The sequence below is a fragment of the Hyla sarda genome, chromosome 5, assembly GCF_029499605.1.
Source record: "Hyla sarda isolate aHylSar1 chromosome 5, aHylSar1.hap1, whole genome shotgun sequence".
Lineage (NCBI taxonomy): Eukaryota > Metazoa > Chordata > Amphibia > Anura > Hylidae > Hyla > Hyla sarda.
In genome coordinates, this window is record NC_079193.1 from 335,045,036 (window position 1) to 335,068,009 (window position 22,974).

General features: G+C 43.6%; 2 protein-coding genes across 11 annotated transcripts in view; one reads left to right on the top strand and one right to left on the bottom strand.

Annotated features, from left to right (window-relative positions):
- Window positions 1-11,483, bottom strand: part of NDUFAF6 (NADH:ubiquinone oxidoreductase complex assembly factor 6) — a 69,410-nt gene extending 57,927 nt beyond the window's left edge. The window contains exons 1-4 of one of the 7 annotated variants that reach the window (XM_056522455.1): window positions 11,288-11,483; window positions 6,079-6,178; window positions 5,086-5,208; window positions 3,853-3,909 (exon numbers count right to left, since the gene is read on the bottom strand). In XM_056522455.1, coding sequence (XP_056378430.1) covers window positions 3,853-3,909; window positions 5,086-5,208; window positions 6,079-6,178; window positions 11,288-11,397 — 390 coding nt within the window. In that variant the 5' untranslated portion in view covers window positions 11,398-11,483. Of the gene's footprint in view, window positions 1-3,852; window positions 3,910-5,085; window positions 5,209-6,074; window positions 6,179-7,424; window positions 7,610-7,734; window positions 7,756-7,793; window positions 7,816-11,287 lie in introns of those variants that run through there. The other 6 variants (XM_056522460.1, XM_056522462.1, XM_056522461.1 and 3 more) reach the window with 6 other exon arrangements.
- The window catches only part of INTS8 (integrator complex subunit 8), a 106,844-nt gene that overhangs the window by 18,608 nt on the left and 65,262 nt on the right, over window positions 1-22,974 (top strand). Inside the window, exons 1-4 of one of the 4 annotated variants that reach the window (XM_056522454.1) lie at window positions 6,206-6,225; window positions 13,785-13,973; window positions 16,118-16,292; window positions 17,459-17,599. In XM_056522454.1, coding sequence (XP_056378429.1) covers window positions 13,799-13,973; window positions 16,118-16,292; window positions 17,459-17,599 — 491 coding nt within the window. In that variant the 5' untranslated portion in view covers window positions 6,206-6,225; window positions 13,785-13,798. Of the gene's footprint in view, window positions 1-6,205; window positions 6,226-7,958; window positions 8,068-11,463; window positions 11,596-13,784; window positions 13,974-16,117; window positions 16,293-17,458; window positions 17,600-22,974 lie in introns of those variants that run through there. The other 3 variants (XM_056522453.1, XM_056522452.1, XM_056522451.1) reach the window with 3 other exon arrangements.

Sequence of the window (22,974 nt, forward strand, 5' to 3'; positions counted from 1 at the left end):
TAAAAATGCCTTTTGTCTGCGTGGTAGCGTGCTCACTACCAGGCAGACTTCCCCAGCAGGCACCACGTCACTGATGCCTGCTGGGGCCTACACTTCCGCCCGTAGTTCACCTATGCAGGGTGCCTCCAGCTGTTTCCTCACTGCAACTCCCAGCTTGCCCTGACATCTATTGGCTGTCAGGGCATGCTGGGAGTTGTAGTGGGGAAACAACTGGAGGCACCCTGTATAGGTGAACACCGGATCTGTGATGGCCGCACATACCGCTCCCTGCCGCGCAGCCCGCAACCCCCCCGGCCCCGTCGCGCCGCTCAACCCACTCCCCGGCAGAAGAACAGTCACAGCAGCCCACATCCCCCGCCCCAGCAAAAGAACAGTGACAGCAGCCCGCAACCCCCCCGCACCGTCGCGCCGCTCAACTCACTCCCCCTTAGTTCACCCAGAGTACCCCCTCCCCGCCGCGCAGCCCGCAACCCCGCCACTCCGCTCAACCCACTCCCCCTCCCCACCCCCATTAGTTCACCTATTCAGTGTCCCTCCAGCTGTTTCCCCACTACAACTCCCAGCTTGCCCTGACATCTATTGGCTGTCAGGGCATGCTGGGAGTTGTAGTGGGGAATCTGGAGGCATACTGTATAGGTGAACACTCAACAACCCCCCCCCCCCCGGCATAATACTTTACCTTGTCCCCGGGAGCCTGCGCGCATCCACTTCCTGCAAAGCGCTCGCTCCCACCTGTCTGTGACAGGCGGGAGCGAGCACCGCAGTGACTGAATTTTGACTCATTGCCAGGCTTAAATGAGCCGAAATTCTGTAGTGACGTCACTGCAGAATGCATTCGGCCACTAGGAGGGTAACCCCTAGAGGCCAAATTTAAAAGTGATTTTAAACTGGTTTAAAATCCCTTTTTTAAATTAAAGTATATTAGAGATATGTTGTAGTACTTAAGTACTACAACATATCAATTTTTTTTATTTCATGACAGCGCCCTTTTAAGGACTCAGACTATTTTATTTTTAAGTTTTCGTTTTTTCCTCCTCGCCTTCAATATTATAAAATACTATTTGTGTGGGAAAATTAAAAAGAAAACCACAATTTAGCAAATTTTGGAAGGTTTCGTTTCCATGGCGTACAATTTACGGTAGAAATGACGTGTGTTCTTTATTCTTTGGGTCAATACAATTAAAATGATACCCATGATTATATACTTTTCTATTACTGTTGAGCTAAAAAAAAAAAGAAAGAAAATTGCTAACTTTTTAACCAAATTAGTACGCTTAAAATCCCTCTATTTTGAAGGCCTATAACTTTTTCATTTTTCCGTATAAGCGGCGATATGAGGGCTCATTTTTTGCTGATCTGTAGTTTTTATTGATACCATATTTGCATATATAAAACTTTTAATACATTTTTTATACATTTTTTTGGAATGAAATTTTATAAAAAGCAGGAATTTGACTTTTTTTTTACATTTACGCCGTTTACCGTACGGTATCATTAACATTATATAATATATATAATGTTATATATAATAGTTCAGATATTTACGCACGCGGCGATACCAAATACGTTTAGTAATTATTTTTTTCACTTTTTTGGGGTGAAATGGGGAAAATGGGACAATTTACATTTTTATTGGGGGGGGATGGGGATTTTTTGACATAAATTATTTTTTTATTTTTTTTTTACACTTTAAGAGTCCCCATAGGGGACTATTTATAGCAATCATTCGATTGCTAATACTGTTCAGTGGTATGTATAGGACATAGCACTGATCAGTGTTACCGGTAATCACCTGCTCTGGTCTGCTCGATCTCAGACCAGAGCAGAAGACCTGTGGAAGGCAGCGGAGGCAGGTGAGGGGGCCTCTGTCTGCCGTTCTGGATGATTGGATCGCAGCGTGATCTGTATTGACCACGGCATCTGAGGGGTTAATGGCAGACATCTGCGGATGTTGATCGAGGATGTTGGCCATTACCGGGGGTCCCTGGCTGCTCATAGCAGCCGGGACCTGACCCGAGCATTGCTCCGATGCTCGCGGTTATGTATAGGACATAAATGTACATCCTGGTGCATTGAGTACCACCTCAGCAGGACGTACATTTACTGAATTGCCTAAAGAGCAGAACAATGGAATGAACAACACAGGTTTGAATCCAGGCTGCCTAAAGGGAACTAATCACACGTTCAATTTTTTTTAACTGGTTTTTGTTTTCTGATTGAAATAAAAAAATGTAAAAAAAATTATACAAAATTATGGGGACAGACATCTTGCCTGATCTGCTTTTAACAGCATTTAGAGATATGCTTTACAGCAGGACCCATGGATAAAGGAAACAACAAAGGCATGGACATAGACAACAACAGACAGGAGCACAAAGATTGGAGAGACAATTCTGATTTTCATGGTAAATGGTATTAAACAGAAAAGGAGTCTGTCCCCCTCTGTCATACCCCTTAAAAAATTATCTATGGCACCTGAATAATGAATAACACCCAATACTCTTCATGTAGCCCAGAGTTTCCCTACCAGGGTGACTGCAGCTGTTGCAAAATTACAACTCCCAGCATGCCCGGACAGCCGAAGGCTGTCTGGACATGCTGGGAGTTGTAGTTTTGCACTAGCTGGAGGCACCCCTGGTTGGGAAACACTGAAGTAACCAGTGAGAAAACAGATTCATGGCTTCAATTTTCCAGAAGAACATGGTTACAACTAGAGATGAGCGAACTTACAGTAAATTCGATTCGTCACGAACTTCTCGGCTCGGCGGTTGATGACTTTTCCCTGCATAAATTAGTTCAGCTTTCAGGTGCTCCCGTGGGCTGGAAAAGGTGGATACAGTCCTAGGAGACTCTTTCCTAGGACTGTATCCACCTTTTCCAGCCAACCGGAGCACCTGAAAGCTGAACTAATTTATGCAGGATAAGTCATCAACTGCCGAGCCGAGAAGTTCGTGACGAATCGAATTTACTGTAAGTTCGCTCATCTCTAGTTACAACCACCTCCTCTACACTGTCATGCTTTACACCGTCTGTATATCGTGAACATGTGTGATCAGTCTTTGGCTTCATTCCCCGGAGTCATGAAAGGAAAGTACAACACAAAGCCATATGGCGGACATTGATGGTTCCCATAAGACCCTATTGAGCTGCAAAATGGGTTCCGGTAAGGTTATCCGGCTTTTTAATGGGAAAAATTCTCATGTCAAAAACAATGTAACCTGCAATGGAGACTTCTCTATGCTAGCTATAGCAACTATGGGGGAGATTTAAGAAGACCTGTTCAAAGGAAAAGTTGACCAGTTGCCCATAGCAACCAATCAGATGTTTCAGAGGCCTTTTTCTAAATTAAAGGGGTAACATTTTCTTTTAAATCAACTGATACCAGAACGTTAAACAGATTTGTAAATTACTTCTATTAAAAATTCTTAATGCGTCCAGTACTTTATACTACAGAGGAAGTTCATTTATTTTAGAATTTCTTTTCTGTATGACACCTCTGTCCATGTCAGGAACTGTCCAGAGCAGGAGAGGTTTGCTATTGGTATTTGCTCCTACTCTGGACAGTTCCTAAAATGGACAGAGGTGTCAGGAGAGAGCACTGTGGTGAGACCGACAGGAAATTAAAAAAGAAAAAAGAACTTCCTCTGTAGTACTGGAAAGATTAAGATTTTTTTTTAATATAAGTCATTTACAAATCTGTTTAATTTTCTGGCACCAGTTGACAAAAAAAAAAAGTTTTCCAGCGGAGTACCCCTTTAATGAAGTAATCTGATTGGTTGCTATGGGCAACCGGTCCATCTTTTCTTCTGCACAAGTTTAGAAGAGAGATAAGAGAAAAATCTCACAGCTCACCCTCTCGTCGATAACTCTGGTCAGCCATCTTTTTGTCAGTTTGTGCTTCTGAACAGCCTAATAACAATATAAAGCCTTCATTAGTTACACTACTAGGTACATTTCATTGTTTTACATACACACATATCTTCCATTAGTTATAAAACTAGCTAAATTATTATTATTATTTTTTCCATATACACATATCTATATAGATTGCTAAGCATTTTGAGATCGAGGGGAATCAGTGATGCTTTAGGCTGCATTCACATTGCTGACATGGTTTATCTTCTTATCAGCTATTTTTGTCTTAAAAATTATGTTATAAAAGGGATACTCCGGTGGAAATTTTTTTTTTCATTTTTTTAATGAACTGGTGCGAGAAAGTTAAACAGATTTCTAAATTACTTCTATTAAAAAATATTTACCCTTCCAGTACTTTTTAGCAGCTGTATACTACAGAGGAAATTAATGTTTTAATTTCTTTTCTGTCTAGTCCACAGTGCTCTCTGCTGACACCTCTGTCCATGTCAGAAACTGTCCAGAGCAGCATAGGTTTGCTATGGGGATTTTCTCCTGCTCTGGACCAGGTCCTGCTACGGGCATCAGATGTCAGCAGAGAGCACTGTGGAGAACACAAAAAAGAAAATAATTTCCTCTGTAGCCTACAGCTGCTAATAAGTACTGGAAAGGTAAAGATTTTTTAAATAGAAGTAATTCACAAATCTGTTTAAATTTCTGGCACCAGTTGATTTAAAAGTTTTCCACCGGAGTACCCCTTTAACACAGTAGCATCTGGGCATTTATGGTTTTCCACAGGATATGCTATAAATGTCTGAAGGACGTGGCATCCACCTGGCATTGTTTTCCAGACAGCATGTCTCCAGCTGTTGCAAAACAACAACTCCCAGCACGCTGGGAGTTGTAGTTTTGCAACAGCTGGAGGCACACTGTCTAAAAACACTGTTGTAGAGACATATCAAAAGTTTTAATCAGTTGGGGTCTGAGTGTCCAGACCCGACCGATCACGAGCTGGAAGAAGTATGCACTTGGCGCGTTTCTCCTAGCTCTTTGTCACGTGACCTGGACAGACAATGTAAGTCTATGGGGCTACTCATGTCTCATAGACACAGAGTGGGGAAAGGAGCGCGCAGCCATACGCCTTCTCTCCGTGCTTGTTCTAGTCATTCCATCATGGTCTGAACACTCCATGTCCACATTCTGCTGATAAACCATTATAGTGAATGAAGATACCTTTGACAGTTCAAGCGCTACGGGGTGATGTGGCGGATTGTTACTGTATATTTCATCAATACTTTCCCTCCAGAACTGCATCCTCATCAGCCCCAGATTCTTCTGAGATACTGAATCTTTCACCTTCACAGAAAAAAAGATATAAACATTTTTAAATTTGAAATAAGGTTCTGTATGTATGAATGTCTGTGTATAATGGGAGAACATTAGAGATGAGCGAACTTACAGTAAATTCGATTCGTCACAAACTTCTCGGCTCGGCAGTTGATGACTTATCCTGCATAAATGAGTTCAGCTTTCCGGTGCTCCCGTGGGCTGGAAAAGGTGGATACAGTCCTAGGAGACTCTTTCCTAGGACTGTATCCACCTTTTCCAGCCCACCAGAGCACCGGAAAGCTGAACTAATTTATGCAGGAAAAGTCATCAACTGCCGAGCTGAGAAGTTTGTGACGAATCTAATTTACTGTAAGTTCGCTCATCTCTAGAGAACATCAATGTGTGTGGGTGCTAGAGGCAACACTCCTCAACCTTCCTTGTATTACTTAGGCTGCATTCACACCACATTTTGTACATACGGGCGCCGGTGGGGGGAGGGGCAAACCGGGTGCTCCCGTACCCCAGCCGGATCAGCCTGTGACTCCATTTACTTTAATGAACCGCCCGGAGTCAAACGGTGACTGCGGTCGGCTCAGTTTTGACCCGATTGCAATTTCCTGACCGGACCTAAAACAGTAGTATACTACGGTTTTAGGTCCGGTCCAAAACTGGATACGGGTCAAAACTGAGCCGACCGGAGTCACCATTTGACTCCGGTCGGTTCATTAAAGTAAATGGAGTCACGGGCTGATCCGGCTGGGGTATGGGAGCACCCGGTTTGCCCCTCCCCCTTCACGTGGTGTGAATGCAGCCTTAAATGGGTTAACCAGCATTTGTTATCCCCCACAGGATAAGGTACAGGACAAAGAGAGGAACACGAAAGCCTGGAATACCTGCCTGTGATAGTTCTACATTGAAGGCTCTTAGTGCAAAAACAGACTTCTGGGATTCAGGAGGCAACAGCAGCGTACACAGAAATCCTTCATAATCCCTCTTCCTGTAAAAGAAGAAAAAACAAGGAATTGTTAAGAATTTGGAGAAAATGTATTCCTGGGATTGATATATGCTGCAGCACTGTACAGTCTAACCATGAACAAAATATATTTGAGCCTGTAATTGAAGCCTTAAAGGGGTACTCCGGTGGAAAACTTTTTTTTAAATCAACTGGTGCCAGAAAGTTAAACGGATTTGTAAATTACTTCTGTTAAAAATCTTACTCCTTCCAGTACTTATTAGTTGCTGAATACTACTGAGGAAATTATTTTCTTTTTGGAACACAGTGCTCTCTGCTGACATCTCTGTCCATTTTAGGAACTGTCCAGAGTAGGAGAAAATCCTCATAGAAAACATATGCTGCTCTGGACAGTTCCTAAAATGGACAGAGATGTCAGCAGAGAGCACTGTGCTCATGATGTCAGCAGACAGCTGTATTCCAAAAAGAAAAGAATTTCCTCTCTAGTATTCAGCAGCTAATAAGTACTAGAAGGATTAAGATTTTTTAATAGAGGTAATTTACAAATCGGTTTAACTTTCTGGCACCAGTTGATTTAAAAAAACAAAACCCTTTAAAGCAAAACCGTCACCTCCATACAGGTACGGAGGTGGAGATACCATTACATACAGCAGAATGAAGTAAAAGGAGGCGCTTTTACTCACATTCGCCACGGTCTATAAAGGAAAAATCCAACTTTAGTTTGACGCCGGGCAACAGATGGATGGGCCGGCCGACTCCCACAGCGACCCGCCCCCTCCCCGCTCCTAGCATGGAGCGCTGCCCGTCAATCATGCTGGATCGCTGTGGGAGTCGGCCGGCCCATCCATCTGTTGCCTGGCGTCAAACTAAAGTAGGATTTTTCCTTTACAAACCGTGGTGAATGTGAGTAAAAGCGCCTCCTTTTACTTCATTCTGCTGTATGTAACGGTAACTGCACCCGGTACCTGTACGGAGGTGACAGTTTCGCTTTAAAAGGGGTACTCCGCTGCTCAGCATTTGGAACAAACTGTTCCGAACGCTGGAGTCGGGAGCTAGTGACGTCATAGCCCCGCCCCCTCAATGCAAGTCTATGGGAGGGGAGCGTGATGGCAGCCACGCCCCCTCCCATAGACTTGCTTTGAGGGGGCGGGGCGTGATAGCATGAGGGGGCGGGGCTATGACTTCACAAGCTCCCGGCGCCGGCTCTGTTCCAAACGATGAGCTGTGAACTACCCCTTTAAGGCCTCAACTCCCAGCCCATCACATTCACCACCTGGTGTTGCACTGTTGTCTCCCTTTTCCTTGGGATATACAATGCATTCAGAAATTCAGCGGTGGGGTGGTGCGGTGCGGGGGGCATTATCGGATTATCGGCAAGGTAATTGCGGATACCGATAACGTCCAAAATCATGAATATCGGCCAAACCGATAATCGGACGATCCCTAGCTTATAGTGTGGGTGAACAGGAGTCCAACGAGGGGTCACTGAGACGTCCCCCAGAAGATCCACTGCTGAATTCAGTGAATCACACAGTGGGGCGGGGCTTCACAGGGGATGGGGCTTCATCGGCTCAATTTACATATTCATTGTCTGTGACTCCACATCCTAGTAGAGTCACTGGGGGAGATTTATCAAAACCTGTGCAGAGGATGAGTGGTGCAGTTGCCCATAGCAACCAATCAGATTGCTTCTTTCATTTTCCACAGGCCTCTAAAGAGGCCTGTGGAAAATGAAAGAAGCAATCTGATTGGTTGCTATGGGCAACTGCACCACTCTTCCTCTGCACAGGTTTTGATACATCTCCCCCACTAACCCCGCCCCCTGCAAAGCCCCACCCCCCACTGCCCGATTCACTGAATTCAGCAGAGGATCTTCTGGGGGATATATGTCAGGACCTACTGGACATATTTAAGTAAGTGACCCCTTGTTGGATTCCTGTTTACCCACACTATAACCCCGTGTATACGTGTCAGGGTGCATGCACACCACGTTTTTGCTATACAGTTCCCGCATACGGTCTCAAGTTAAAAACTGTATCGAACTGTATAGAAAACCGTATGCATTGACTTAACATTGTAAACTGTATGTCAAACGCATCATCCGGTTTAGTCCGTTTTGAATCTTATACGGTTTTGTCCGTTTTTTTTTTTACCTGTCGTCTACCACATTTTTTGTTCCGGGTGAAAAATTGTATTAAACCGTATATGTTTTTTTAACATGGGAGTCAATGGGAACTGTACAGAACTGTATGTGCGTATGGTTCCATCCGGTTTTCACCATACGGTTTTTGACTTTGCAGTTTTTTTTCTTGGAATTTCAAACAAGTGAAACTTTATTCAAAATGGAGTGAAAAGTTTAAAACGTATTCGTTTTTTTGTTAAAAAACGGATGCAACCGGACACCATTTTTCAAACCGTATATGGGTTAAAATTTATTTAGTTTTGATACAGTTTAGTCCCGTTCTGAGGAATCCGTTTTTCATCAAAAACCTGATACGGGAAACTGTATAGCAAAATCGTGGTGTGCATGCAGCCTCAGTGTGGGTGAACAGGCTGACAGTTTTCTTTTAACCAATGTATATTACAAATATACATATAATTGTTTATAAAAAGTTTTTGTTAACGACAGGAACACTTTAAATATCGATAGACATGAGATAGATAGATATGATATTAGAAGGATAGATATACAGATTCAAGTGACCAGGTGCTAGCGGCAATGGCCCAGGTCAGAGGTCGCCAGAAAATCCATCAAAACGAGTTGCTGCAGCACATTGTAGTGAAAGAAGTAGCTTTTATTCCAATACAGACGTGCAAAAAATGCAACGTTTAAAGGGGTACTCCGCCCCTAGACATCTTATCCCCTATCCAAAGGATAGGGGATAAGATGTCAGATCGCTGGGGTCCCGCCGCTGGGGACCCCGGGGATCGCTGCTACTGCGCAGAGCGAGATCGCTCTGCACGTAATGACGGGCAATACAGGGGCCGGAGCATCGTGGCGTCATGGCTCCGCCCCTCGTGATGTCACGGCCCACCCCGTCAATACAAGTCTATGGGAGGGGGCGTGAGGGTCGTCACGCCCCCTGCCATAGACTTGCATTAAGGGGACGGGCCGTGATGTCATGAGGGGCGGAGCCATGATGTCACGATGCTCCGGCCCCTGTATTGCCCGTCATTACGTGCAGAGCGAACTTGCTCTGTGCAGTAATGATGGTGGGGTGCGGCAGCGGCGATCCCCGGGGCTCCCCAGCAGCGGCACTGCGGCGATCTGACATCTTATCCCCTGTCCTTTGGATAGGGGATAAGATGCCAGGGGTGGAGTACCCCTTTAAGCTGCCCATGCAGCCTTTTTCAAGCATCCTTGAAAAAGGCTGAAACGTTGCAAATTATTTTTTTTTGAACACACGTCTGGATTGGAATAAAAGCTACTTCTTATACTACAAGTGCGCTGCAGAAACTCGTTTTGATAGATAGATAGATATGATATTAGAAGGATAAATAGAAAGATATAAGATAAACAGAGATATGAAATGAGATAGATATGAGATAGATAGATAGATAGATATGAGATAGTTATGAGAAAGATGGATAGATATGAGATAGATAGATAGATATGAAATAGATATGAGATAGATACATATGAGATAGATAGATACATATGAGATAGATAGATAGATATGAAATAGATAGATAGATAGATAGATAGATAGATAGATATGAAATAGATATGAGATAGATACATATGAGATAGATAGATATGAGATAGATACATATGAGATAGATAGATATATATGAGATAGATATGAGATAGATAGATATGAGATAGATAGATAGATATGAAATGGATAGATAGATATGAGATAGATAGATAGATATGAAATGGATAGATAGATATGAGATAGATATGAGATAGATATGAGATAGATAGATAGATATGAGAGTTATGAGAAAGATGGATAGATATGAGATAGATAGATATGAAATAGATAGATAGATAGATAGATAGATAGATAGATATGAGATAGATATGAGATAGATACATATGAGATAGATAGATATGAGATAGATAGATAGATAGATATGAGATAGATAGATATGAGATAGATAGATAGATAGATATGAGATAGATAGATAGATAGATATGAGATAGATAGATAGATAGATAGATATGAAATGGATAGATAGATATGAGATAGATATGAGATAGATAGATATGAGATAAATAGATAGATAGATAGATAGATATGAGATAGATAGATATGAGATAGATAGATATGAGATAGATAGATATGAGATAGATAGATCAAAATAAAAATGAGAGCAGCACTGACACCAAGCTGTTCTGTGACAGTAACCAGGATTATGGAAGGAAAAAAAAATAGAAAGTTTAAATGGGCACTGTCAGATACAAAAACTTTTGATATGTTGTAAAGCATGTATAACCAATAGGTTTTGCAATTGCTTGGACACATACTAGTCCTGCTGTGTCCATGCGTCATCCCCTATGTCATGGACACACTTCCTTGATTGACAGCTGTGAGTGCAGGGTTCACATCTGGAGGAAAAATCCTCCCACTGTCAGCTTGTGTCCCGCTACTGTCAGTGAGGACAAGCTGGGAGTTGTAGTTTTGCTAATGCTAGAGGAGATGTGAGCAGACAGGATACTGAGGGAGGGGGCGGAGATCTGCACAGTGAGGCCACGCCCCCTCCCTTTGAGAGGAATTCAGACTAGTGAGCTAAATTAAAAGTGTAATAAAAAATAAATAAAAGGTGCTAGACACATAAAAATTAGACCGAGTGATATATATATATAAAAAAAAAATGTTGTTGTTTTTTGTTGGATCTGACAGGTACACTTTAAGCTTCTACAATTTTTTCCTAAAATTCACATCCATTCATCTGTATGGGGATATGAGCAGCTGCAGGATTGTGTGTAGACCAATGTTCCCCAACCAGGGTGCCTGCAGCTGTTGCAAGACTACAACTCCCAGCATGCCCGGACAGCCTTCGGCTGTCCGGGCATGCTGGGAGTTGTAGTTTTGCAACAGCTGAAGGCACCCTAGTTGGGGGAACAGTGATGTGCCCATGTGCAGTGATGTACAGTGAACCCCCATGTACTCCGCTCCCCCGTACCTCACCAGCTCCGCACAGTAAGCCGCAGATGCCGCAGCCTGCCCGCTCTTCCCCCGGGTGCCCCATGTGATCACAGGCGGAGGGAAGCGCAGTGCGGCTCTCAGAGCCATGACAAGCAATGTCACCCCGGGAGAAGGGGGCGGGGCCTCTCCCCGGATAATGATTGGCGGAAAAGTTTGAAGCCTGGAAACGTTACGTCATCGTCGTGCGCCGATGTTGTGATCACGTGAGCGCCCGCGACGTCATCGTGAAGGCGACCAGCTGGCTTTATCAAGCCGGTGATAGTTTCGTTGTGTTGTCGGTAGAAGGTGAGTGGAGTGTGTATGTGGGTGGGGGATGTATAACGTTATCTATGTATTCTCATTCATAGTTATAATTCCTTGTTTATTTTCTGGCACTCGTACACCTGCCTCGTGTTTCCTGTATATATTCTGTATGGTGGGGGCTTAATCTCCAGCTCTCAAGTTGTTATATAAAACTACATCTCCCATCATTGTAAAAGTGATGTCTCTTGTATTCTTTATAGCATTGTTGTCGTCGCCCCCCGACATAAAAAAAATAAATAAATAAAAAAATACAACATTGCTGTTTTCATCACATCACTTTCCAAAAAAATTAAATTCAATAAAATGCGATCAAATAGTCACATATATACAAAAGTGGTACAAAAATAACTACATATCATGGTGCAAAAAATGTTTTTTTTTTTTTTAAATTAACAAAAAAATTAAAAAATTCCTTGTACCAAAAACTTTTTTTTATATATCAACTGGCTCCAGAAAGTTAAACAGATTTGTAAATTACTTCTATTAAAAAAAATCTTAATCCTTCCAATAGTTATTAGCTTCTGAAGTTTTCTGTCTAACTGCTCAATGATGATGTCACGTCCCGGGAGCTGTGCATGATGGGAGAATATCCCCATAGGAGCTGGACAGCTCGCGGGACGTGAGTCATCAGAAAGCAGTTAGACAGAAAACAACAACTCAACTTCAGAAGCTAATAACTATTGGAAGGATTAAGATTTTTTTAATAGAAGTAATTTACAAATCTGTTTAACTTTCCGGAGCCAGTTGATATGTATAAAAAAAAGTTTTTGCCTGGAATACCCCTTTAAGTTATAGGTGGTCAAAATAGGGCAATTTTAAACGTACTTATTTTGTGAAAAAAGTTAGAATTTATTTAAATGCAGTACAGTAATAGAAAAGTATGTAATCATGGGTATACTTTTAAATCGTATTGATCCACAGAATAAAGAACATGTCATTTTTTTCCATAAAACATACAGCGTAAAAAACTTAACCCTCCAAAATTTGCAAAATTTCCGTTTTTCTTTTTGATTTCTTCACACAATTTTTTGGTAAAATGAGTGATGTCATTACAAAGGACAATTGAGCCCGCAAAAAACAAGCCCTTATATGGGTCTGTGGATGATGATATAAAAGAGTTATGATTTTTAGAAGGCAAGGAGGAAATAAACGAATACACAAAAAATGGAATTGGCTTTGTACTTAAGGCCAAAATGGGCTGTGTCCTTAAGGGGTTAATTCTCATATGTCTGGAGATCCGCAGCCTCCCTACTCGGGAAGGCCAGATGTTTTGCATCTGACATGTCCCTCTAGCACTCCATACGGTTATATAGAGCACTGCAGTGGCCTGACCACTCACTGGGTCACAAAATACTACGGGGAGATCTTCAACTGAATTCAGTCTTTTTTTGGGGGGGGGGGGGGACTTGTGTGAAAAAATTGGTGTGAGGCACATTTTCATATGAATTTCATGGTGCAGACTTAGATTAGACAGTATAAGATGTGCCAGATTTTAAATTTGCCTGAGCCACTGTTAACAAGCTGAATGCAGGGAGAGAGAAAACGCACAGAGACGGCGCTCCAATGGTGAAGATTGTAGGTGACAGGTGAATTGTAGGGAGAATTGGAATAATGCTCACCTTGATGTGTTGTGCGGGCTGGCACAACACTGTTTAGCGCTATGAATGGAGGTATGTCGCTTTGCTAGCGGTCAGGAACAGGTAGACAGATGTGAAATCTGGGTAGCCTGGCAGGGCTAGCCAGATGTCCGATGAAAATCCGACATGTAGCTGGATAGGCGCACACCTGAGGATGGATACAGAGCCGAAATGGTTAATAAAGGCTTTATTTCTGATGTGGAACAACGCGTTTCGAGGGGGCACCCCTCTTCGTCAGGATGAACCTGACGAAGAGGGGTGCCCCCTCGAAACGCATTGTTCCACATCAGAAATAAAGCCTTTATTAACCATTTCGGCTCTGTATCCATCCTCGGGTGTGCGCCTATCCAGCTACAAGTCGGATTTTCATTGGACATCTGGCTAGCCCTGCCAGGCTACCCAGATTTCACATCTGTCTACCTGTTAACAAGCTGGGTGCCTTGTCAGTAAAAGTTAAGCAGTTTTTGAACTCCTGCTGTATTTCTATTTGCAGTGAAGGATATGTACATAAACATCTTTTTGTTTCCATGATAGATATCACTGACCAAATGAAAAAGAAAAATGCAGCAAGCGAGAAGGTGCAGGCGAAGAAGATGAGCGCAGAGGCGGCAGACAGAGAAGCGGCCACGTCCAGTCGGCCACGTACCCCGCCACAGACGTCTTGGTTTGAATTCTTGCTGGATATCTCTTTATTGGAGTCTCACTTGCTGAAGAACTGTCCAGGTATTCACACACCAGTTCTTTTTACAGTGGCCCTTTATAAAATAAATATTTCATATGGACACAGCACCACATTAAAATGATTTACTTCATCTTTCTTTCTGTCATATGTGCCAGAAAAATTCCCAACCGGTGTGTACTTATCCATAGGCCCCCATATACTCAATGGAGGCCACAGAGTATACTCTTTGCCTCTGTCGGACTGTTTTGTATACTTGATAAGTTTGAAATAGCACATTCTGAAGCTCTATCCATCATACTAAAAACATGTACTGTGTGGCATACATCAAAAGATATTCTTTAAGTGTGATTGGCTTTCACACACAGTATTTTTTTATTAAATAACCAAAACCAGCAGTGGATGAAGAAGTTCTTCCTATAAATATTTCATGCACTGCACTGGCTCAAAAACAGATCAAAATTCCTCTTCAAGTGGATGTGGTTTTAAAGGTGTACTCCGGTGGGAAACATATGCATACATATGTGTGTGTGTGTGTGTGTGTGTGTGTATATATATATATATATATATATATATATATATATATATATATATAATATTATTATTATACATTTTTTTTTTTTTTTACATTTTTTTTCAGGTGCAAGAAAGTTAAACAGATTAGTAAATTACTTCTATTTAAAAATCTTAATCCTTCCACGACTTATCAGCTGCTGTATACTACAGAGGAAGTTATTTTCCTTTTGAATTTCTATACTGTCTGACCACAGTGCTCTCTGCTGACATCTCTGTCCATGTCAGGAACTGTCCAGAGCATGATAGGTTTGCTAAGGGGATTTGCTTCTACTCTGGACAGTTCCTGACATGGACAGAGGTTTCAGCAGAGAGCGGTGTGGTCAGACAGAAAAGAAATTCATAAAGAAAATAACTTCCTCTGTAGTATACAGAAGCTGATAAGTCCTGGAAGGATTAAGATTTTTAAATAGAAGTAATTTACAAATCTCATTAACTTTCTGGCAGCAGTTGATTTACATTTTTGCAGATGTCTGGTCAGCAATCCTTTGCAAATACAGTAAAAAGGAGACGTGGCTTTCACTGCTGTGCAGAATTTTTTTATTAAAATAAAGCATGGTTGCCTCATAAACAAGACTCCATGTGCTGGTGACAGCTGTGTGAGGTCACCATGCTTGTTTGCACTTTATTGTAATAAAGAGAAGGAAAAAGAAAAAAAGTTCTGAACAAAGTTTTATCATATACATGTTAACATTTATCTCTTTGCTATATTAAGCATCTGCTTGACTTTTGTCCAATAAAGTGCTTGTGGGTTAGGCTGAGATTACATTAGCATTGAGTTCTGTTCAGAGGAGTTCCGTTCGCTGAGTTTGTCCAAATTACAGGACTTAAGTGGAGACAAAAATACTGCAAGTAGTATTTTGTTTTCTCCGCCAACCTCCCGCAAAACAACTGACACCTGATGGAAACCTGACTGACCCCATTCAAAGTCAATGGAACCCAGTAGTGTCTGTTGTGATCACTGAACACAACCACAACTCTGATGCGAGCTTAGCCTTAATTATATTGTGGGAAATCTGCCCTGTCACTCCTTGTCGACAAACATACATTTTTTAGGTGTTTTTGAATTGGAGCAAATACTATTATGTTAGAATTTCCATAATAAAACAGTATTAATTAGCAAAAATTGTAGCAAACACCATCACATGTAAATTCACCCTGAGGTTGGGTTCACACACAAATTGTTTTTGTCAGTACTTTAACGGGGGTACTCCGCTGCTCAGCGTTTGGAACAAAATGTTCCGAATGCTTAGAGCCGACGTCGGAAGCTTGTGGTGTCATAGCCCCGCCCCCTTATGATGTCAAATCCCACCCCCTCAATGCAAGTCTATGGGAGGGGGCGTGACATCCGTCACGCCCCCTCCCATAGACTTGCATTGAGGGGGAGGGACGTGACATGAGGGGGCGGGGCTATGATGTCACAAGCTCCCGGCTCCAGCGTTTGGAACAGCGGAGTACTCCTTTAAGCCCAAACCAGGAGACGAACCACTCCAGAGAAAAACTATAATGGAAAGATTTACAGCTTTTTCTGTGTGTTTGGGCTCAATCAGTAGCCAAAACAAATGTGTGAACTGAAGATTAGCCAATGTTTGAACTTCGTTTTTGTTGTCCTCAGATCCTTCTCCTGTTCAGCTGATCATCCAGTTCCTGGAGCAAGCTTCCAAACCTACTGTGAATGAACAGAATCAGGTGCAGCCCCCCACTGACAACAAAAGAAATCGGACGCTAAAGCTTTTGGCTTTAAAAGTGGCTGCTCACCTAAAATGGGATTTAGATGTACTAGAGAAGAGGTAGGTATACGTGCGGCAAGTATTATGCTTATTGTCCAAATACTGTGACAACTAACTGCTGAATATTGTTGTGTTGGCCTCACATGAAATAGAAATTCTGAGTTTTTTTCATAGGACTGTGTTGTGCCATTCCTGTTATTCCTCCTCAAAATAAATTGAACACTAAGGGCCATATCCCTCCAAACTTTGACACTGCCCAATCCAGGCTGCCAGTATTGAACTGTGTAGAAATTTAGAATAAATAACAGTGGAACGGCACAGAAATGAAGTCCTGCAATTTTCATTCCATATTAGAACAGACAAGGGAGGAGATGCCAGGAGTCCTCTTTAAAGAGAATTTCCACTCAAAATATTTAGAGAGTATAACCTTGCGTCATCTTCTGTTTTGTATTTTAGAATAATATATTTTCTTTGTTACAACTATTCATGAAAAACATGGGTGATGATCCACTGAGATCATAGTACACTTGGCTTTTAAGGACTGTCCTAGTACACAGCCATTATTTTTTATGTTCTGGCCTACGGACAGGAGATACTCATTGATGAAGTTTATTATCTAAACCAAGAATGAGACTTTATACGACAATATCTTGGTTAGTTCGGCCACAGTTTTTCCCCAAAAACATATGACACCTGCTATGAAACTGTCCTATTGAGCTCTAGGTACCATCACATGAAGTCTATGCACCCCACCATATTACGGGGTAATTCTCCCTCAGCTTTGTGAAAAGAATAATTCCATACGGCACGGTGTCCAGTAGCTGAAAAATATTCATCCTACTTTTAAAGGGTTTTTCTAACCTGTTGTATGGTATCTGAGTATTTTACATCTGATAGAAAAAAATACTTGATATGGCTTTGTTTGGTTTTGGAAAGTCCTATGGGAACCCAGTGCTTACAGCACTAAAATGCAATACAGCCATGTGCATAGGGGTCAAAGCTGATTGAGATTCCATGGATAAGCCTTACATGAAGCTACCATGTAGTCTTTGTATTATATTATGTGGTGATGTCTTAATTTAATAGTAATTGGATAAAAGAATATTTGTGCTGGTAACACTAGTTCATATTTATGTGTGTACGTATATATATATATATATATATATATATATATATATATATATATATGATAAAGTTTGTCTTTCTGCTGTTTCTTTGTGTGCTAGTTTATCTGTTCCTGTCCTCAATATGCTGCTGAATGAGCTGCTATGTGTGAGCAAAGTACCGCAAGGAACAAAGCATATAGACCTGGACCTCGGGAGCCTGCCTCCAACCACAGCTATGGCTGTAGTGCTGTACAACAGATGGTATACAACATTTAAAATTATATACATTTTTTTTGATGACCTATCTTCAGGGTTGATCACCAATATCAGATGACTGGGGTGAATTATTATTATTATTATTATATATATATATATAATATATATATATATATATATATATATAGCACCATTGGTTCCAGGGCACTTTACATCTGATAATGGTAACAGTACATAACACTAACGTAGAGACATTGGTGGAGACTTATCAAAACCTGTGCAGAAGAAAAGTTGACTTTCAAATCGCTTCTTTTATTTTTCACAGGCCTCTCTAAAAATGAAAGAAGCAATCTGGTTGCTATGGGTATCTGCACCACTCTTAATCTACACAGATTTTGATAAATCTCCTCCCATTGAGCATTGCACAGATTAACTTGCTAACTGGGCCCTGTCCACAAGGGCTTACAATCTATAGGGAGAGGGGAAGGAAACAGTACGTGAGGGGGACAGAAGCTCATATGTGGTAAAGTAGCTATTCATAGTGCAGTAGCAGCAGGATTATTGAAGGTCATAGACTTGCTTAAATAGATGGGTCTTCAGATTGCTTTTGTGTTGGGATAGAGAGTTCCAGTGTATGGGAGAAGTCTTGGAGACCGTCCTGTGAAGTGTGGACAAGGGGGAGCATAGGCAAAGGTCACGAGAAGATCGGAGATTGTGAGGGGCGAGAGATCGGGTCAGAAATGTATGGTTTGGGGACAGGTTGTGGATGGCCTTGTATGTCATGGTGAACAGTTTGAATTTGTTGGGTAATGAGTAGCCAGTGGAGGGATTGGCACATGGGAGAGACAGAGAAGTGAGGTGAGAGGTGGAGTAGTCGAGCAGCAGAGTTGAGGATGGGTTGGAGGGGAGCAAGTAGTTTTTGAAGGAATGCCACAGAGGAGGATGTTACAGTAGTCAAAGCAGGAAATGATGAGGGCATGTACCAATAGTTTAGTGGAGGAAGGAGCGGATTCAAGAGTTTTTTTTTTATTAGGTGAAAGTGACAGGCAGTGCTTTGAAAGACAGTGCCGAAGACAGAGTCGAAGGTGACCACAAGGCAGCAAACTTGTGGGGCTGGAGAGGGTAGAACCATTGACTGTGATTGATAGACCAGGTGGGGTGATGGAGCATGATGGGATGGGTTTTCACCATGTTAAGTTTTTAAGAAGGTGGGAGGAGAAGAATGAAGATATAGCTGGCAGTCTGGAAATTTGGATCGGAGGGAGGTGACATCAGGGCCAGAGAGGTACAAAAATGTGTTCTCTCACAGATCAGATGTTTGCCAGATGCATTGTCCAGTGGCCATGCTGGTTACTGTAGCTTGGCTCCCATTGAAGTGAATTAGAGCATTGAATTTTAGGTTTGTCTTCCTATGAAAACTTTTGTTAAGTTGGATTAAAATACCTGAAACCTATTCAGGGTTCTACTTAAAGTGTATACTTGCAAAGACTTCTCCAACCTCCTACTCTATCCCCAGATTAAATGGAGATTTTTTTTTTGTACTCCCTGTAAAATCTCTTTCTCGTAGCCTTCATTGGGGGACACCTATACTGATGGGTATATGCTCTTGCCACTAGGAGGCGCTGACACTAGGAAAAAATGTCAGCTCCTCCCTGGTAGGATATACCCGCCTACTGGAAGGGAGGTAATCAGTTTTGTCACAAAGCAGTAGGAGAAGCCAACAAAGTAATATGTCCGAAGGACCCTAGAAAAGATTCCCAGATTAAAAAAAAAAACCCTAGAACTGGAAAAAAATTTCCCGAAGAAAGATGGGTGCGGTGTCCCCCAATGGAGGCTACGAGAAAGAGATTTTACGGTGAGCACAAAAAAAATCTCCTTTTCTCGGTCGCTCTTCATTGTGGGACACCAATACTGATGGGACGTACCAAAGCAGTCCCCTAGGGTGGGAAAAACAGCGAAAGGGGAATCAGTCCAGAGACCGAACCCACTTGACCGTAAGGCCTGCGGACGAGATCCTTGCAGAGACAACCGAGGACCAACAAAACTCCCGATAGAACCCCCATCCAAGCCTACGGTCTATATAGAGAGACCAGAAAAGGTCGACCAGAAACCAGATGGGCCGGAACCAACCCGGGAGGAGATAGGAAATCAACTCCAAGGAACACAGAACCAGACGGGGCTGGCCAGGCTGGGAAACAAAAATGGAAAAGGGCACAACAAGAGAAACCCATCCAGAGTCAACTGAGTCAAGAGAACATGGAGGAAAAAATAAACCTCCAGGGAGAGCAGCGTACACCTGAGCAGAAGGTGAGTACAGGAGGTGGAGATCAGAAAAACACTGGAAAAAAGAAAGATGGAGACTGGCTCTGGAGAGGCCTGTTGCATAAAAGCGATGACCGGAACAGCTGGAGACCAAAAACATCTGTCCCAGGGGCCCGTCTTGAGCACCTGAGAGGCGATATAAGCTCGAGTAGCGTATTCTGGATGACCGGAAAGCCCACCGACTTGGAAGCACATGGACCCCGAAGGAGGAGACGGAAGGAATAAGGCCAAAAAGGGAGCAGAATGCCCTGAAAAGGGGCATCCTGGAACACTGGAGCAACCAACATGGGAACTGGAGGTACCCGGGTCACCTGGAACATGTACACTTGTAGAGAAAGCAAACCCAATGTCTGCAAAACGCTCCAGGTGACAAATTTCTACATCTAGACAAGTGCGGTACAGAAAGGCCGCCCCACAATGGAATCACAGAAGTTGAGGCAGGAGAGCTAACCTACCCAAGACCACAACCATCACTAAGGCCAAAAGAACCAGAAGGGTCGACCTAGAAAAGAAGGCACGCCACAGCATACTAGGATAGTGTCCAAGACAAGGAGACTAACCGGACATAGACCCCAGCAGTCTGAGCGGACCAAAGCAACATCCCGTCAGGACGGGAATGGAGGGGGAACAAAAGGGAAGATTACTCTAGAAGACTGTAGGGTCAGTGTAGCACAGCTGACACCGACAAAGGGATGGAGGAACAATCCTCTCCAGGGAGATTGCACCGAGGGAGGAGGAGAGCAATGGCAGGACCCACAGACGATGCTAGACAGGCAGTCGCAGAGCCAAACAAGATCGCATAAACTCCTCCAACAGAGGAGAGTGCCATGAGCAGCAGTAGATAACCAAGAAACCGGAAGAGAGCCAGACTGCAAAAGTGTGCAGCTCAGTTGATTGCTCTCAGCAAAAAACTAGGGCCCAGCTAGGTACCCCACCTATATAGAGGAGGGGAAAACAAGGGGTGGTCGCAATGAAAACCAGGCCCAGACCATGCCAAGCTCCCTGATCCCCCATACCCCTGTGGAAAGGGGATGGTCAAATGTGCCAGGCACTATAGGAGCAGGGAAATGCCGCCCAAAGGCAAGGGGGCAAAGTACCGGGTGAACAACATATCGAGGAATGGAGGACCTAATTTGTATCTCCAGAGAGATCGGAAATCTGGACACTGATGCTGAACCATCCTAGACAGACACCTGGAGGCATGGGGGGGGGGGGGCTGAACAGACTGTGTCGTCCCATCATGCCCCATGACAGAACAGAGGTGCTCAACAGTCGGAAACCTGTGGAAACAAGATCAACGGAAGGCCCGAGGCACAGCCCACCGAAAAAAAGGGAAGGTGGGCTCTAAACGTGTAGAGTGGCCTAGCATATGTAGGGACACAGACATGGTTACCGCATGATAGTGGGGTACCAATACTGCAGATGCAAAAGAAAACGCAGACATCCAAAAGTCCGGCAGCATGGAAGACAGGCTCAGCACCCAACGGTGTGTCACAACCATGCCCCTAGCAGACCAATGTTACACCCTTAGAAAGAAGAACAGAGAATGCTGCTGTATCTGTGAAAGTCCATGGAACCTGCAGGAAACGCCCACACCCCATCTCCAAATGGTGCCACACACCAGACGCAAGAGACAAAGGATGTGTGTTGGAAAGGAAAAATGCAGACACAGTCTGATAGGCAGGTAGAAAAGATCCAATGAAACCACAGAGACATTCTCTTTGGAACTTCACCTGGAAAATGAGTCACCGGACTGTAGCCGTGGGAGCTGCAAGAATGTGGAAGGTGACCTGGCGGAGTAGAAAACCACGCAGACACTCTATCTGGCAAAGGGACCATGGCCACACCGAGTGCTACATTCAGAATACACACAGAAAGTGGGTTACCAGCTGTCGGCCGGGAGAGCAGCAGACCTGTAGAGAGGGACCTGGTAAAGAATGGAACCCTGCGGTGTAAGAGACCCAGCAGCCAAAAGTCTGGCTGACTGGCATTAGTCCCGAGTACCTGCAGGGACCCTCATTCAGAGTCCTTACACCAGCAATGAGGTGCGGGAAAACTGAACATGCCCGTGGCAGCCCAAAGATGGGAGGCCAACAGCGATGGAGACTGTGCAGACAACAGTCTGGCTGAACAAATACACTTTCAGGCGCTGGAGAAAAGGGGACAGCCAGATAGGCAATCACTGTGCCCCACTGTCGCATGTGGGAGGGAGGGGAGGCCTAGGAGCCATGGATAGTATCCCTGCCACCTTGGGAGATCGGGGGAGGCTGAGGAGCCATAGAATGCATCCATAGGACACGCTGGGACACGACTTTGTACACCTCGCAGAGCAGTGGGGTACCGGAATTCCATCCACAGATACATCAGCTGTGTGATGTGAGGAAACCACGCAGACCACTGTCTGGCTTACTGGTATGGGTCCATAGTATACAAGGGGTCACTCCTTCTGACACCTCGAACAGCAGTGGGGTACTGTAACTCTAGCCGCAGATACATCAGCTGTGTGGTGAGGGACAGGCGGTGAAGGAAACCATGCAGACCAATGTCTGGCTTACTGGTATGGGTCCATAGTAGACAACAGGTCACTTGGACACCTGCATTAGTAGTGAGGTACCAGAGTGCCGGCCGTGGATGCGGCAGCTGATAGATGAGTGAGAGGCGAGACTACTGTCCGACATATAGACATCAGGACCAATCCATGCCCACGCAGGGACACTTCCACGGAAACCTCACACTAGATGTGAGGATCTGGAGTACTAGCCACAGGTGTGGCAGCCTGTGGAGAAGGGTATCGTATGACATGGCAGAACACCCCCTTGATGGGTGACCGGCGGACCTGGCTTAGCGTCCGCTAGAATGGAAAAAAACACCCAACCAGTGTCTTGCCTCGTTAGGGAGGGACTGGAATTCGGCCGTGGGCATGACTGGTATGGCATGGCACAATCTCCAAGGGATCGTGCAGAAAATAGATACGCCAGAGGCATACCTCAACTGACAATGTACAGGGCGACTGAAGGAATAAAGTAGCCCCCAATACCATCACAAGAAAAGGGACCCTGCAGATATTAAACTGATAAAAACAGATGTGACAGACCAAA